Below are 13,215 nucleotides of genomic sequence, written 5' to 3'. Positions count from 1 at the left end.
CAAGTACGGTTCTGTGAAAGTCAATTGGCAACATGGAGTTTATAATAAAGAGTATCATATATTTTATTATTTGAAAATTATGTGCTACTTTGTATCATTAAAAACTCATATACATATTTATACATGCATATGTTTTTGTTAATTTTTTTTAAATTTTTTATTTATTTATGATGGACACAGAGAGAGAGAGAGAGAGAGGCAGAGACATAGGCAGAGGGAGAAGAAGGCTCCATGCACCGGGAGCCTGATGTGGGATTCGATCCCCGGTCTCCAGGATCGCGCCCTGGGCCAAAGGCAGGCGCCAAACCGCTGCGCCACCCAGGGATCCCTATGCATATGTTTTTATCCCGAGGAGCTGGTGGTTGTATATTCACCAGTATGACAGTATCTTTAGGCCTCATTTTATACTTCCCCAGGGAAGCTTTGTGCCCTTTCTTGATAGTCCCTGGACAGAAACTGGAAGGGGAATGTTTGTACTGTAGGTTCATGGCAGGAAAACCTTTAGACAGGATCTTAGGAAATATTCTGAGGCGCACTCCTCCTATATCACCTACTTAGAGCCATGCAGCTCTTTCACAGTCTCCTCATTTGGACATTTACTACCCAGGCATTTGCATTTCTTTGCCTTGGGACTTGGCTTCCACCCACCCACATGAAAACCCAGGCCTTCTTCATATTCCAGCTGTTTCTTATGTGCTCAGGGAACAGGTGGTGGCTTGTGGAGAAGAGAGCTTGGGTTATTCATACAGTGGGGAGAATGTAAGGGTTTGATTGGAGCCTCAAGTAATCTGAAGAAGTGTCAGGGGAATATTTGCAGGTTGTGATAGAAGAAACATCTGCTAGTGTTTGACCTTTGGAGTTGGACCGTGTTTAGGTGTGTTGAAAAAAACCTGCTGTTTTGAAAGGGTATGCATAGCCAGTGTCCTTAAACTTCTGTGTAGTCCCTGTAAGAGAATACTTAGCCCGTAGTAGGAAGCAGATAATTTCTAGTGACAAGGATGGAAACCCTTAAATGTGGTCTTTTTTTTTTTTTTTTTTTTGTTTAATTGAGATATAATTGAGGTCCCTGGGTGGCTCAGTTGGTTAAGCGTCTGGCTCTTGATTTCAGCACAGGTCATGATCAGGCCCTGAGTTGGAGCTGAGCGTGAAGCTGGCTTGGGATTCTCTCTCCCCCACCTTTCCCCTTCCCGCAAACTTGGGTTCTCTCTCTCTAAAAATAAACAACTAAAATTGAAGTATAATTGGCATAATATCATATTAGTTTCAGATGTACGAAATAATGATTCTGTATTTGTATATATTGCAAAAGGATCACAGTAAGCCTAGTAAACATCTGTCACCATACATAGTTGTAGAATTTTTTTTCTTATGATGAGAACTTTTAGGATCGACTCTTAGCAACTTTAAATAGGCAATACAGTATTACTAATTATAGTCACTCTACTGTACATTATATCCCTATGGCTTCTTTTGTAACTGAGAGCTTCACCTATTTTGCCCACCTCCCCATCCCCTGTCTCTGGCCACCACCAGTCTGTTTTTTGTATCTATGAGCTTTTTTTTTTTTTTTTAAAGATTTTATTTATTAGAGCAAGCAAGCCAGTGAGCAGGGGGAGGAGCAGAAGTAAAGGGAGAAGCAGACTCCCCGCTGAGCATCGATTCCCCCCCCCCCCCCCCCCCACACACACACACACACAATCCCAAGATCATGATCTGAGCTGAAACCTGATGATTTGGCTCAGGATCACCTGAGCCATCCACATGCCCCGTTTTCTTTTTTTTTTTTTTTAATTTTTAGATTTCACCTATAAGTGAGATCATACGGTATTTCTCTCTTTTTCACCTAGTGTTACCTTAAGGTTCATTAGTATTGTTACAAATGGCAAGATTTCCGTCTTTTTTATTAATGAATATACTATTCAGGTGTAGTCTTTATTGTAGTTGCTTCTCAAAGATCTGTTGAGTTTTAATTTCTCTTTGACCTTCATTTCCCAACAGGATTGACAATTGCCAAACGGATCCAGATTTCTGATTTACCTCAATTAGTTGCTGCTTTCCACAGTTTAGTGGGCTTGGCAGCTGTGCTTACTTGCATTGCTGAGTACATTGTAGAATATCCACATTTTGCTGTGGACTCAGCAGCAAATCTCACCAAGATCGTGGCCTACCTCGGTACTTACATCGGTGGTGTCACATTCAGTGGCTCTCTTGTTGCCTATGGAAAGCTGCAGGGTAAGTGATTCAGCGTGACAGAGAGGTAAATAGCTGTTGTGTAGGGGGCTTCCGGGCCCATTTCAATGTCAGAAGATGGCTTCTGTGCTGTCTTACATGTGCTGAGTGCTCTTTGAAAGCAACAGCAAAAACTACAAAGCAAATAAAATAAGACCTTTTGAGCCTCAACTGATTGCCTGCTTCTCATTCTCCCAGCTTTCCTTTTAATAGAGAAGTTATAGTTCATAATGAATGTTTTGCATCATTCATCATTCAAACTTTATGGCTTCATTATTGTAAAACAGATTCAAGATGAGTGAAACATTCACAGAGATTTGCATTGATGAAAAAAAATTCTTCACTCCAGAACCTGTTACGTGAAGAATTTGTGTAGCACTCAGGAATACATAACTCCTCCACGTCAAGATTGCTTCCCTTTATTGGTGCTTAAGAATCTCACAGAGCTGTGAAGCCATTTCTTCTGCAGGCAGCTAGTGGAGGAAATAAGTGCACAGAAATTCATGTAGAGGGACTAGTTGACATTTGGTAACATATGAGCAAAACTACGTCTTCATAATCCTTAGAGATGCCTGTGTGGAGTTCGCAGAAATGAACTTTATATGTTTTCCAGAATACGGAGAAGCTTGTTGGGTCAGTTTGTGAGATCGCTCTGTGGTACTTAGTTTGAAAACATAATCATTTTATGGCTCTAGTATGGCAAACTTGCTACTGCCAAGGTCAGCCATGAAAATAAAAGTAGGGAAAAAAACCCCTGACCTCACAGAGGCCATTTCTTGTGTTTTCATGAGTAAGTGAGTCTGTAGAGAAACTGGCTTGTGATATTAAAAAATCTGGTCCTGCCTCTCAGTAATCAAGCCATTAAGATTAAATAGAGAACTTCCATGAAACTTAAGGATCACCAAAGAACTTCAAGCTTACAATGCTTGAAAGCTTACAGTGCTCTTGTCTCATGCTTTGTTTTTAAGAACAACTAGCAAACCAGGGCTCTTCTCCCTTGGGCTCAGTTGATAGAATCAGAAATGCTAATGGACTAGGACTCTCTTTTGAAGTTTTAAATGAAACCACACTTAACTTCTGTGTTGGTCATACAGGAAAAAAACAATTTTTAAAGATTCTGTGACAAAGAGTAAAGAAATTGTTGTGGGATCAAAGTAAAGAACAGTTAAGCTGAGCCATTCTTTTCCTACTTTTAATATTTGTTATATGTAAGAGCCCTACTTTGCTTTTATGTTTCAGGACCTTTTTAAAAAATTCTTATATTAAAGTTTGGTATTTTAGGATTAAATGACATGCACTTAAGAGTGTGTGTGTGTGTGTGTGTGTGTGTGTGTGTATGTGTATGTGAACGGGGGAGGGAGAATGGTTTAATGACATGTGCTAGGTTCTGACTGACTTGTGCACGGTCCTAGGTATCCTGAAATCCGCCCCGCTTCTGCTTCCTGGAAGGCACGCACTTAATGCAGGCCTGCTGGCTGCTAGTGTGGGTGGAATAATCCCATTCATGATGGACCCTAGCTTTACCACCGGCATTACCTGTCTGGGCTCTGTGTCAGCTCTCTCTGCTGTCATGGTAAGAAAGTTAGGAGTGGAAAGCACTCAGGCACTGGCAGTATTTTGTTAGATTATGGTCTAATCTTATTTCTCTCTCTTCAAGACCCTTGATGAAATAAACATGTTTTGAAATGATGTTACATGTTCTTTTTAGGATCTGGAAAATACAGAAAAGGGTAAGAGGAAAATCACTGTTTCTCTCCATTTAATGGTTCCTTTCAAAGTTGTTGTGTGACATCTTTTTGCTCTGGGTCTTTTCACTGGTGTTGGTGAATAGGAATTTTAAAAAGCCAAGTGTTTCAGTTCTGTTCATTAGGTGCCTATTTATTTATTTATTTTAAAGATTTTATTTATTAGTGAGAGAGAGAGAGAGAGAGGCAGAAACATAGGCAGAGGGAGAAGCAGGCTCCACAAAGGGAGCCCGATGTGGGACTTGATCCCAGGACTCCGGGATCACAACCTGAGCTGAAGGCAGACGCTCAACCGCTGAGATACCCAGGTGTCCCTAGGTGCCTACCTATTGTGACAAGGCCCACAAAATAGTACTTTGGGTTTTATGCAATAAGCGTAAGATACTCCCTGCCCATTAGCTGTGCTCACATTTATTGGAAGCTATGTTACCAAGTTAAAGAATTACATAAAATGAGATGCAGTTAATAAACCCTGAAAATTCAGTGGGGGAGTTCAGCAAAGCCCTTCATGATAGGTTTGGTCCTCTTCTCCCTCTCTAATTTTTACATTTAGTAATTTGATACATACAGTATTCTCAGTTGTCTATATGCTACAATGGAGCATTTTATCATATCAGTGTATTATTCCTTTGCGAACAACTCTGTTATTCACTGATGTCTTCATGTTTGTCTAGTCTGGAGTCTACATTGTAGACAAGGTTTATGTTTTAGGTTTTTAAAATAATTTATAGTACTTAGCACAAAATTAGACATACAGTAATTGCTTATCAAACATGATGGCTGCTTGATTCAAGATTTACAGTGTTAAACATAATACTTATATTTATGTAATCCTGAGAGGCCTGATTTTGACAGAGAAACTTTAAAAAACTGAGAAGTAGGGGTGCCTGGGTGGCTCAGTCAGGTAAGTATCTGATTCTTGATCTCAGCTTAGGTCTTGATCTCAGGGTTGTAAGTTCAAGCCTCGTGTTGGGCTCCATCCTGGGCATGGAGCCTACTTAAACAAAAGAGAAGTCTGAAAAGTAACTTAAAATTCTTTTTATGAATACTGACAGTACAATGTTTTTCTGACTTGTATTGCACTGATTTTTATTTTAAATGAAAAAAAATGATTTTGGCATTTTTTTATCCAATAAAGCAGAAGAGATTAAAAAAAAAGTCTCAAAACCAACAGCATAGGAACGTAAAACTTTAAGAATTACTATTTTTGAGAAGAGGTGAATTTGATATTTAAAGGTACTTTATGCTTATATGAGAATGAGTAAGATAAAATACATTGTGGATTATTTTAACTGCTTTTGACTTAAGAGGCACATGAATACATTCACATCTTAAACTCAAAATATGTATGTGGAATAAAAAGCAAAAGTCTTTCTCCCCATCATTCTATGTTTGTGTTTAGGGTTGCACCATGTTTATTGATTTGGGGTTGCACGAGAGAGACTTTCGATTCTGTTGTATTCCTCCAAAGAATTTTGAACATTATTTTTTATTTTTTTTTGTAGGCAGCTAACTTGGCTGCATTCAGATTTTAAATCTGGTGCCCTTATGGTGGGGGCAGCTGAAATCTATTATTTATCCTTAAGAAGATTGCTCGGAGTCTGCCCACATATGCATAGTTAAAGAGCCAGAAATTTGGGCAGAATTCATACATAGATTTTGGGGCTCCTTCTCCATAGCCTGCTCCTCGGCAGTTTCTCTTCTCACTTTCCAACTGCGGTAGTAACCCTAAATCCTACCCTTGGATCTTCAAATAGCAAAGCTATGGACTTATATTTCTATTTTAGTTGTTTCTTTTGGCAGCACCAGGGGCCTGCCTTAGGTTAACGCTGTAAAAACTGGGAGATTTGCTCAGTGCTGTTACTTTTTTTCGAGCACAGACCCCTCTCTAGTTTCTGTCTGCTTTTCATCACTGCCTCTTAGGGATTTAGGGCCATTTCTGAGGGTGGCAGGGGGAGTGGTTCAGTGTTTACACCTGTTATATCTGTGGGAGACTTGATCAGCTAGGAGGCACTTCGTCATTACCAGCAGTGGAGCTTCAAGGTAAATATATTAATTGGAAAACCAGAATGGTTAAGATCCAAGATGTCTAGTTTCAGAAGTTTTATTTTTAATTTATTAATTTTGATTTCTGCTTTGGATTTCATCCTAGGGTGTGACTTTAACAGCTGCCATCGGGGGTGCCGACATGCCCGTGGTCATCACTGTGCTGAACAGTTACTCAGGCTGGGCTCTGTGTGCCGAGGGCTTCCTGCTTAACAACAACCTGCTGACCATCGTTGGGGCGCTCATAGGCTCCTCGGGTGCCATCCTGTCCTACATCATGTGTGTGGTAAGAAACAGGTGTTGGAACAAAGAGGAAATGGTGTTCTGAAAAGAAGGATGTTTATTTTATTTGCAGTAAAAACGACTATGTCAGTTCTTACTTTTTCTTCAGTAGAAATCTCAGTGTTTCATTTGAATACATTTTCAAGATGGCTTTTTAAGTACCCAAATGTAGATAATCAGGAAAGTTAAATACAAGGATAAAAAACCTGCCTCCCTCCGTCTGGAGATAGGCACTACAGATTTTGGTTTCTTTCTTTCTGTTTCTTTCTGTATTACACATCTGTGTATTTACTTGTCTGATTATACTATATATTGTTTTACATTTTATTCTTTTAATCTTACTATATTCTTGTCATTTTCTTGTTCAAAATGCTTTTTAAATACTATTTTAAGGGACTTCATATGAATCCATCATATGGATATATAAAATGTACTTAATATTTCTCTAATGTGATACTTTTTATGATGTTTGAATTTTTAATTTTTCTTTGTACATAAGTACATCTTTGGCACTTCTGATTTTTGTCTTTGGATCGATTCCTTGAAGTGAAAGAAGTATGCTCATTTTTATCAGCTCTTTCTACTTATTACCGTGTTGTTTCCGGAGAACTTGCTCCAATTTACACTCCCACTGGTCATCTGTGAGGGTCCCTCTCTTGAAGTTTTGTGGTCAGCATGCTCTTTTTTAAAAAAGAAAAGAAAATTAAGAAAACAAATATTTCCTAGCTTTCTTTTTGTTTCTAATTCTCTTCTGGATGGCAAGAAGATATCTTGCAAATAATTAAAGGTTTGACTAGGAAACTTTTTCAAATGATAGATACCACTTTTTTTCTTTTCTTTTTTTTTTTTTTAAGATTTTATTTATTTATTCATGAGAGACACAGAGAGAGGCAGAAACATAGGCAGAGGGAGAAGCAGGCTCCTTGCAGGAAGGCTGATGTGGGACTTGATCCCAGACCCTGGGATCACGCCCTGAGCCAAAAGCAGGCACTCAATCGCTGAGCCACCCAGGCGTCCCAATTTTTTTGTTTTCATTACAGTATGGTTGACATACAGTGTTCTACTTATTTGGGGTGTATAATATAGTGATTCAAAAATTCTGTACATTACTTAGTGCTCATCATAAGTGCCCATCACCTATTTCCCCCACCTCCTTGCCCACCTCCCCCTCAGGTAACCATCAGTTGGTTCTCTGTAATTAAGGGTCTTTTTCTTGGTTTGTGTCATCTTTTTTTCCTTTGTTTGTTTTGGTACTTAAATTCCACATGTGAATGGAATCATACGGTATTTCTCTTTTTCTGACTGACTGACTTCACTTAGCATCTAAAAATGAACCGTTAACCCTTAGTTTGGCTTTGCTTCATATGGTGAATTTGAATGACCAGCAGGGGGCAGCAAATTTTCATTATTACTTAAACTTGTGGTTGGTCAGAACTTGGATTTTAAAATTAAATGGGAGGATTTGAATTTTACCAAAGCCAGTGGCATTCTGATATGGGGGAGAGGTGAGGAGGACCTGTGTCTAGTTCTCAGAGTGTCATCATGGTGCCTTCTTGTCTTTGTTTTTTTCCTAAATGGTTTTATTTAGGTTCTTAAATGTGTCAGCAGTATATTCCAGATTTGTGGGTTTTTTATTTCCTTTCCCTCCCTTTCTTCATCTTATTTCTTTTATTATTGGTTATAGCAACTACAGAAACTTACAGTAGCAGTTCTGTGACAGAAATTAGAATAAGGTAGTAAGAGGCACTTGTTGAAGATACTTTTTTCTCTGTGCACCTCTGTAACTATATCATCTTTCTCATATTTTTTCTTTCATATTTCTTATATATGTTTTCTGTATTTTTTTTTTCTTTCTGTTTCCATCACCTCAGGCATGCCATTTCCTGGCAGCATACCACAGATACTTTGTATTCCTATAGTCTATAATATCTTTTTATAGCTGCCTGTGACCATAAGGGTCACTCTGGTTCAGACACTCTGTTTATAATAGCAACCTGTATTAATTTAGATTCAAAGACAGTTGAAACTTTAATTTTCAAAAAAAAAAAATTCAATTACCAAAAGAAAAGATGTTTAATGTGGGGAAATTTGGAACAAAGTAGAAAAGGATAAATCATTTGTAATGCCATTACCACTTAACTTTTAAAATTTAATATTCTAATTCTGGTCTTTTTCATAAGAATATGTTCAGATACATTCTGCGTTGCTTAATTATCTCACTGGTACTTTTTTTTTCTTCAGCGTGCCTCCTTTTGCATTTTGATTATTTCTTTAGGTAACATTTTTATAAGTACAATTACCTGGCCAAAGGGACTAAGAGCTTTTTGTTGGCTGTCCATATCGATGAACTGAATTCTGCAAAGGACTCTCCAGGCTAGGCTCTCACCAGTGGTGTGTGGGATGCTTGTTTTACTGTATATTTTCTGTTCCTACATCTTATTACAGAACAAAAAAGGAACAACAAAAACAAGATTACTGTATTTTTCAATTTTGAAGATAGAAATTTTCTTTCCTTCTAAATTGTCCTGATTTCTGACTTTTCACATTAATCTTCATTGATTCTTGGCTTGTGCTTGTTTATTACAAGAAATTGTTTCTTCAGGGCTGGTGTTTTAGCAGCTCAGAGTGGTTCATAATAATAGTAGAAATAAAACAGCTGCTTGTAATTGGGCATAGTAGTAGGCATGAACATACTGTAGGCATTAACGCTCAGCGCTTTACAAATATTAGTTCATTTAATCCCACACTAATTCTGGGAGTAGGAAATATTCTCATTTTACAGGAAGGTATGTATTTTTTCTGTTATGTTTTTATTTATTTTTATTTTTTCACTTAAATTCAATTTGTCAAGGAAGATACTTTAAGATCCCGTTGCTTACTTGCCTTTGTGTTTATGGAGGCTGACCGAGCACCTAGCCCACTCATATGAATATAATAATTGCTAAGTGAACATTAGATGAATATTTTATTTGTTTGCTCATTTCGTAGTTTGGAATCCTCTCTGGATGGGTTATGGTAACAAATGTACTACCATATATGAATATCTTGTTATTATTACTAGTGTGTTTAGCTTTGTTATTTTATTACTTATTGAGGAAACATGCAAATCCAAACCAGAACAGAGTGGTTTTATTATGTGAGAGGCAGTGGAATGCTCCCTGAGTGGCTAATTGGTAATCCCTAAAATTGAATTTTTGTTCTGACAAAGAATTCTTTTGGGTGTCTTCTGAGCCACATGTTTGGTTATACAATATTCAATATTAAACCAAAAAATGTCGATAGTGTCCAGGCAACCAACTCAAATGAATAATTCACTTTATGTCCAGATGTCTTACAGGCATTAACCTCTTCGTGATTTTACAGTCCATTTACTTGAGATAGTGTCCAAATTGCCTGGGAAATAGAGGCCTTGGAAAAATGGAACAGCATTTTCAGACCAAATTTTTGCAGTTTGTTACTTGTTTCCAAATGAAAATAGAACAGAATGAAGTGGATCAAAGCCAAACCAAAAATAATTTTTTTTTTGCTTTGCAGTCAATTTTTCAGCACCCACAAAGCATTGAAATGAGAGATGATAGTAAATGGAGTATATATTATTATTGCTTTGGTTTTGTCTATTTTATGAGCTTTCCTTTGTTTTCAGATTTTTTTTCTTAGAGTTTGCTAGGAATTATATGAATTAAGGCTCTCTTTAATGTAACATACAATTTTCATTATTGGGCTTAATAACTTAAAAGGAACAGTCTTGGACAGTGTTGTGAATACTTTGTCTTAGAAGCTGGGAACTCCTCAATCTGTGGATCAGTGGTCACAGGATAGTCTCATTAATCACTTAAGCAAGCAAAAAAAAAAAAAAAAAGAAGAAGAAGAAGAACAGAACAAAGATCTAAATAAACCCTAAACATTTGTTGAAAATATGATGTTGCAATGGTAAATTCAGAGATGAAAAATAATTTCATTTTTAAGAGACCACATGGAATCAGCTTAATGGTGATATAATTGTGGATATGTGTTCAACAAGTTGACTTTGACTGTTAAACTACTGTGTGGTTCCCTTTTTTTCTCCCAAAAATGCCATTAGATAGTGGGTAAACATTAATTAAATGTTCTCAAAAATTCTTTTCTTCTCCATTCAGTTTTACAGGGAGAGAAGAATGGTTCCTTTTATTTTTATTTATTTATTTAAAAGTTTTTATTTAAATTCTGGTTAGTTAACATACAGTGTAATATTGGTTTCAGGAGTAGAGTTTAGTGATTCATCACTTATATACAAAACCCAGTGCTCATTGTAAGTGCCCTCCTTAATCCCCGTCGCCCATCTAGTCCATCCCCTGCCCACCTCCCTCCATGAAACCTGTTTGTTCTTTACAGTTATGAGTCTGTTATGGTTTGCACCTCGTTCTCTTTTTTTCTTCCCTTCCCCTATGTTCATGTTTTGTTTCTTAAATTCCATATATGAGTGAAATCATATGGTATTTGTCTTTCTCTGACTTACTTCCTTTAGCACTATACTTTCCAGCTCCATCTATGTTGTTGCAAATGGCAAGATTTCATTCTTTTTGATGGTTGAGTAGTATTCCATTATGTATATGTATCATAACTTTATCCATTCATCTGTTGATGAACATTTGGGCACTTTCCATAGTTTGGCTATTATGAATAATGCTGCTATAAACATTGGAGGGGGCCAGTGCCCCTTTGAATCTCTAGTTTTGTGTAGCATGGTTCCTTTTAAGCCAAGTTGGAATAAAGTGGTCATATCTTTGTATATCTGCCCCTCTACATCATGTTGCTCTGTCATCTGTCCTTTTGCAGGACTGTGTGATGTAGCCGCTTTGTTTGACTTTTTTCAAAGAAGTTATCTATGACAGAAATATGTCACTGTCTGAAATAGTCCTTTTAATTAGTTTTTAAGGCAAACATTTGGTAGAACATATTTCTAGTAATTTAATTTCAGAATCCTCTAATTCAAAACTAAAAGGATTTGTCAAAATCAACAAATATTGAGTGTTTGGAAGTCTCAGGTATGGCTATTTGGATTTTCTGTAAGACTTGGGTTTTAAGTATAGGACATTGGGTTAAGAATTTAAATCTTGGGCAGCCCGGGTGGCTCAGTGGTTTAGTGCTGCCTTCAGCCCAGGGCCTGATCCTGGAGACCTGGGATCCAGTCCCATGTCGGGCTCCCTGCATGGAGCCTGCTTCTCCCTCTGCCTGTGTCTCTGCCTCTCTCTCTCTCTCTCTCTCTCTCTCTGTGTCTCTCATGAATAAATAAAATCTTTTTTAAAAAAAGAATTTAAATCTTCATGTCAGATTGGGACTGTGTACCTAATTAAAAGCATTATTTGTTTTTCTCTGATCCTCTTATCTGTTCATAAATGTGTAAAGGTATTCTAAAGATACTTATTTTGGGGCAGCCTGGGTGGCTCAGCAGTTTAGCACCGCCTTCAGCCCAGGGCCTGATCCTGGAGACCCAGGATGTAGTCCCACGTTGGGCTCCCTGCATGGAGCCTGCTTCTCCCTCTGCCTGTGTCTCTGCCTCTCTCTCTCTCTCTCTCTGTGTCTCTCATGAATAAAAATAAATAAAATCTTAAAAAAAAAGATACTTATTTTGTATGTAATAATCTTAGACAAGTTTACTAGCGTTTAGGTTCTGTAAAATATGAATGCTATGTCAGAAATAAGTTTAAGTCAAAAGAACAATTTAAAAAATTCTGACAGCATTTTGATCCATCATCTTTATGTTATTGATACGTTACCTTTAATCAAGTATGGCTCTTTGTTCATCTTCTCTGCTTCTTTTTCCTCCCTGCCTCTACCTCTGTCCACTTCAGCAAGTGTGTGTCCATGTCTCCATATTGGTAGCAGGCTGGCCGTCTTTGGATGAATGTTCACGAGTTTTTTCCTCCCAACATGTTACTTATCATTTGAAAATCTCCAGGTGCTTTTGTTCTTTAATAATAAAGCAGTGTCTTTTTTTTTTAAAGTAATAGATTGACACATATCTTTTCCATGGTATAAACAATGGATCAATGATATGTTTATTATAGCTTTTAAAAGAGGATTTAATAATTTTTTGAAATTTTTTTCTGAAGTGAGAAATCCAATTATCATGTAAAAATGTCTGCTTTGTTTAGGTACAGTGATTTGAATTCTTAAAAGCACTTGATTGCTCAAACCATCTATCTTCTTTTTTTTTTTTTTTAAAGATTTTATTTATTCATAGAGACACAGAGAGAGAATGAGAGGCAGAGACACAGGCAGAGGGAGAAGCAGGCTCCATGCAGAGAGCCCGACGTGGGACTCGATCCAGGGTCTCCAGGGTCACACCCCAGGCTGCAGGCGACACTAAACTGCTGCGCCACCGGGGCTGCCCCCATCTAGCTTCTTGTCTTGTCTTTTACCACCACAGCTCCAGAGGTCTACAGATGAACTGTTCTAGACACCAGTGCGGCTATTGTCACATTTTTCAATTGTTGCATTTGTGTGGCACATTGTTGGATGATTGTAAATGAGCATGCCTTATTCTTATTTTTTTCCCCCAATTGTTTTTCCAGTTAAAAGGACGGGTATGAATTTTAATGAAACAGTGTCTCAACTTACTCATCTGCCCTTTTGGAAGTAAATATTTTAGGAGCCTGATAATGAACTCAGTTGCTTCTGTTACAGCTTCTGGGAGCTGTATGTAGTTGATTTGGAAAATAAGACCTTATCAACTTCACATTTCTCTTTTTCTTGACGACAGAGGGCAGCAGACTTCTGCTGTGGATCGCTCTCTAATTCCTTCTCTTCGCCTCTTGACAGCTTGTAGCCGGTAGCAAGATTCACCTGAGGGATCTGTAGTCACCTTATAAAATTTCTCACAGATACCATTCTCTTTTACTCTGGTGAAATACATGTAATTATGGAGGTAGAA

The 13,215-nt window shown here is 37.6% G+C and overlaps 1 protein-coding gene across 4 annotated transcripts in view; it reads left to right on the top strand.

The window, feature by feature from the left end:
- The window catches only part of NNT (nicotinamide nucleotide transhydrogenase), a 94,793-nt gene that overhangs the window by 55,562 nt on the left and 26,016 nt on the right, over nt 1–13,215 (top strand). For all 4 annotated transcript variants that reach the window (XM_077896027.1, XM_077896025.1, XM_077896026.1 and 1 more), the window contains 3 exons: nt 1,999–2,232; nt 3,642–3,802; nt 6,127–6,306. In XM_077896027.1, coding sequence (XP_077752153.1) covers nt 1,999–2,232; nt 3,642–3,802; nt 6,127–6,306 — 575 coding nt within the window. The remainder of the gene's footprint in view (nt 1–1,998; nt 2,233–3,641; nt 3,803–6,126; nt 6,307–13,215) is intronic.

Source organism: Canis aureus, chromosome 4, assembly GCF_053574225.1.
Source record: "Canis aureus isolate CA01 chromosome 4, VMU_Caureus_v.1.0, whole genome shotgun sequence".
NCBI lineage: Eukaryota > Metazoa > Chordata > Mammalia > Carnivora > Canidae > Canis > Canis aureus.
Note: the sequence above shows the minus strand (reverse complement) of the source record. Positions and strands in the feature narration are given on the sequence as shown.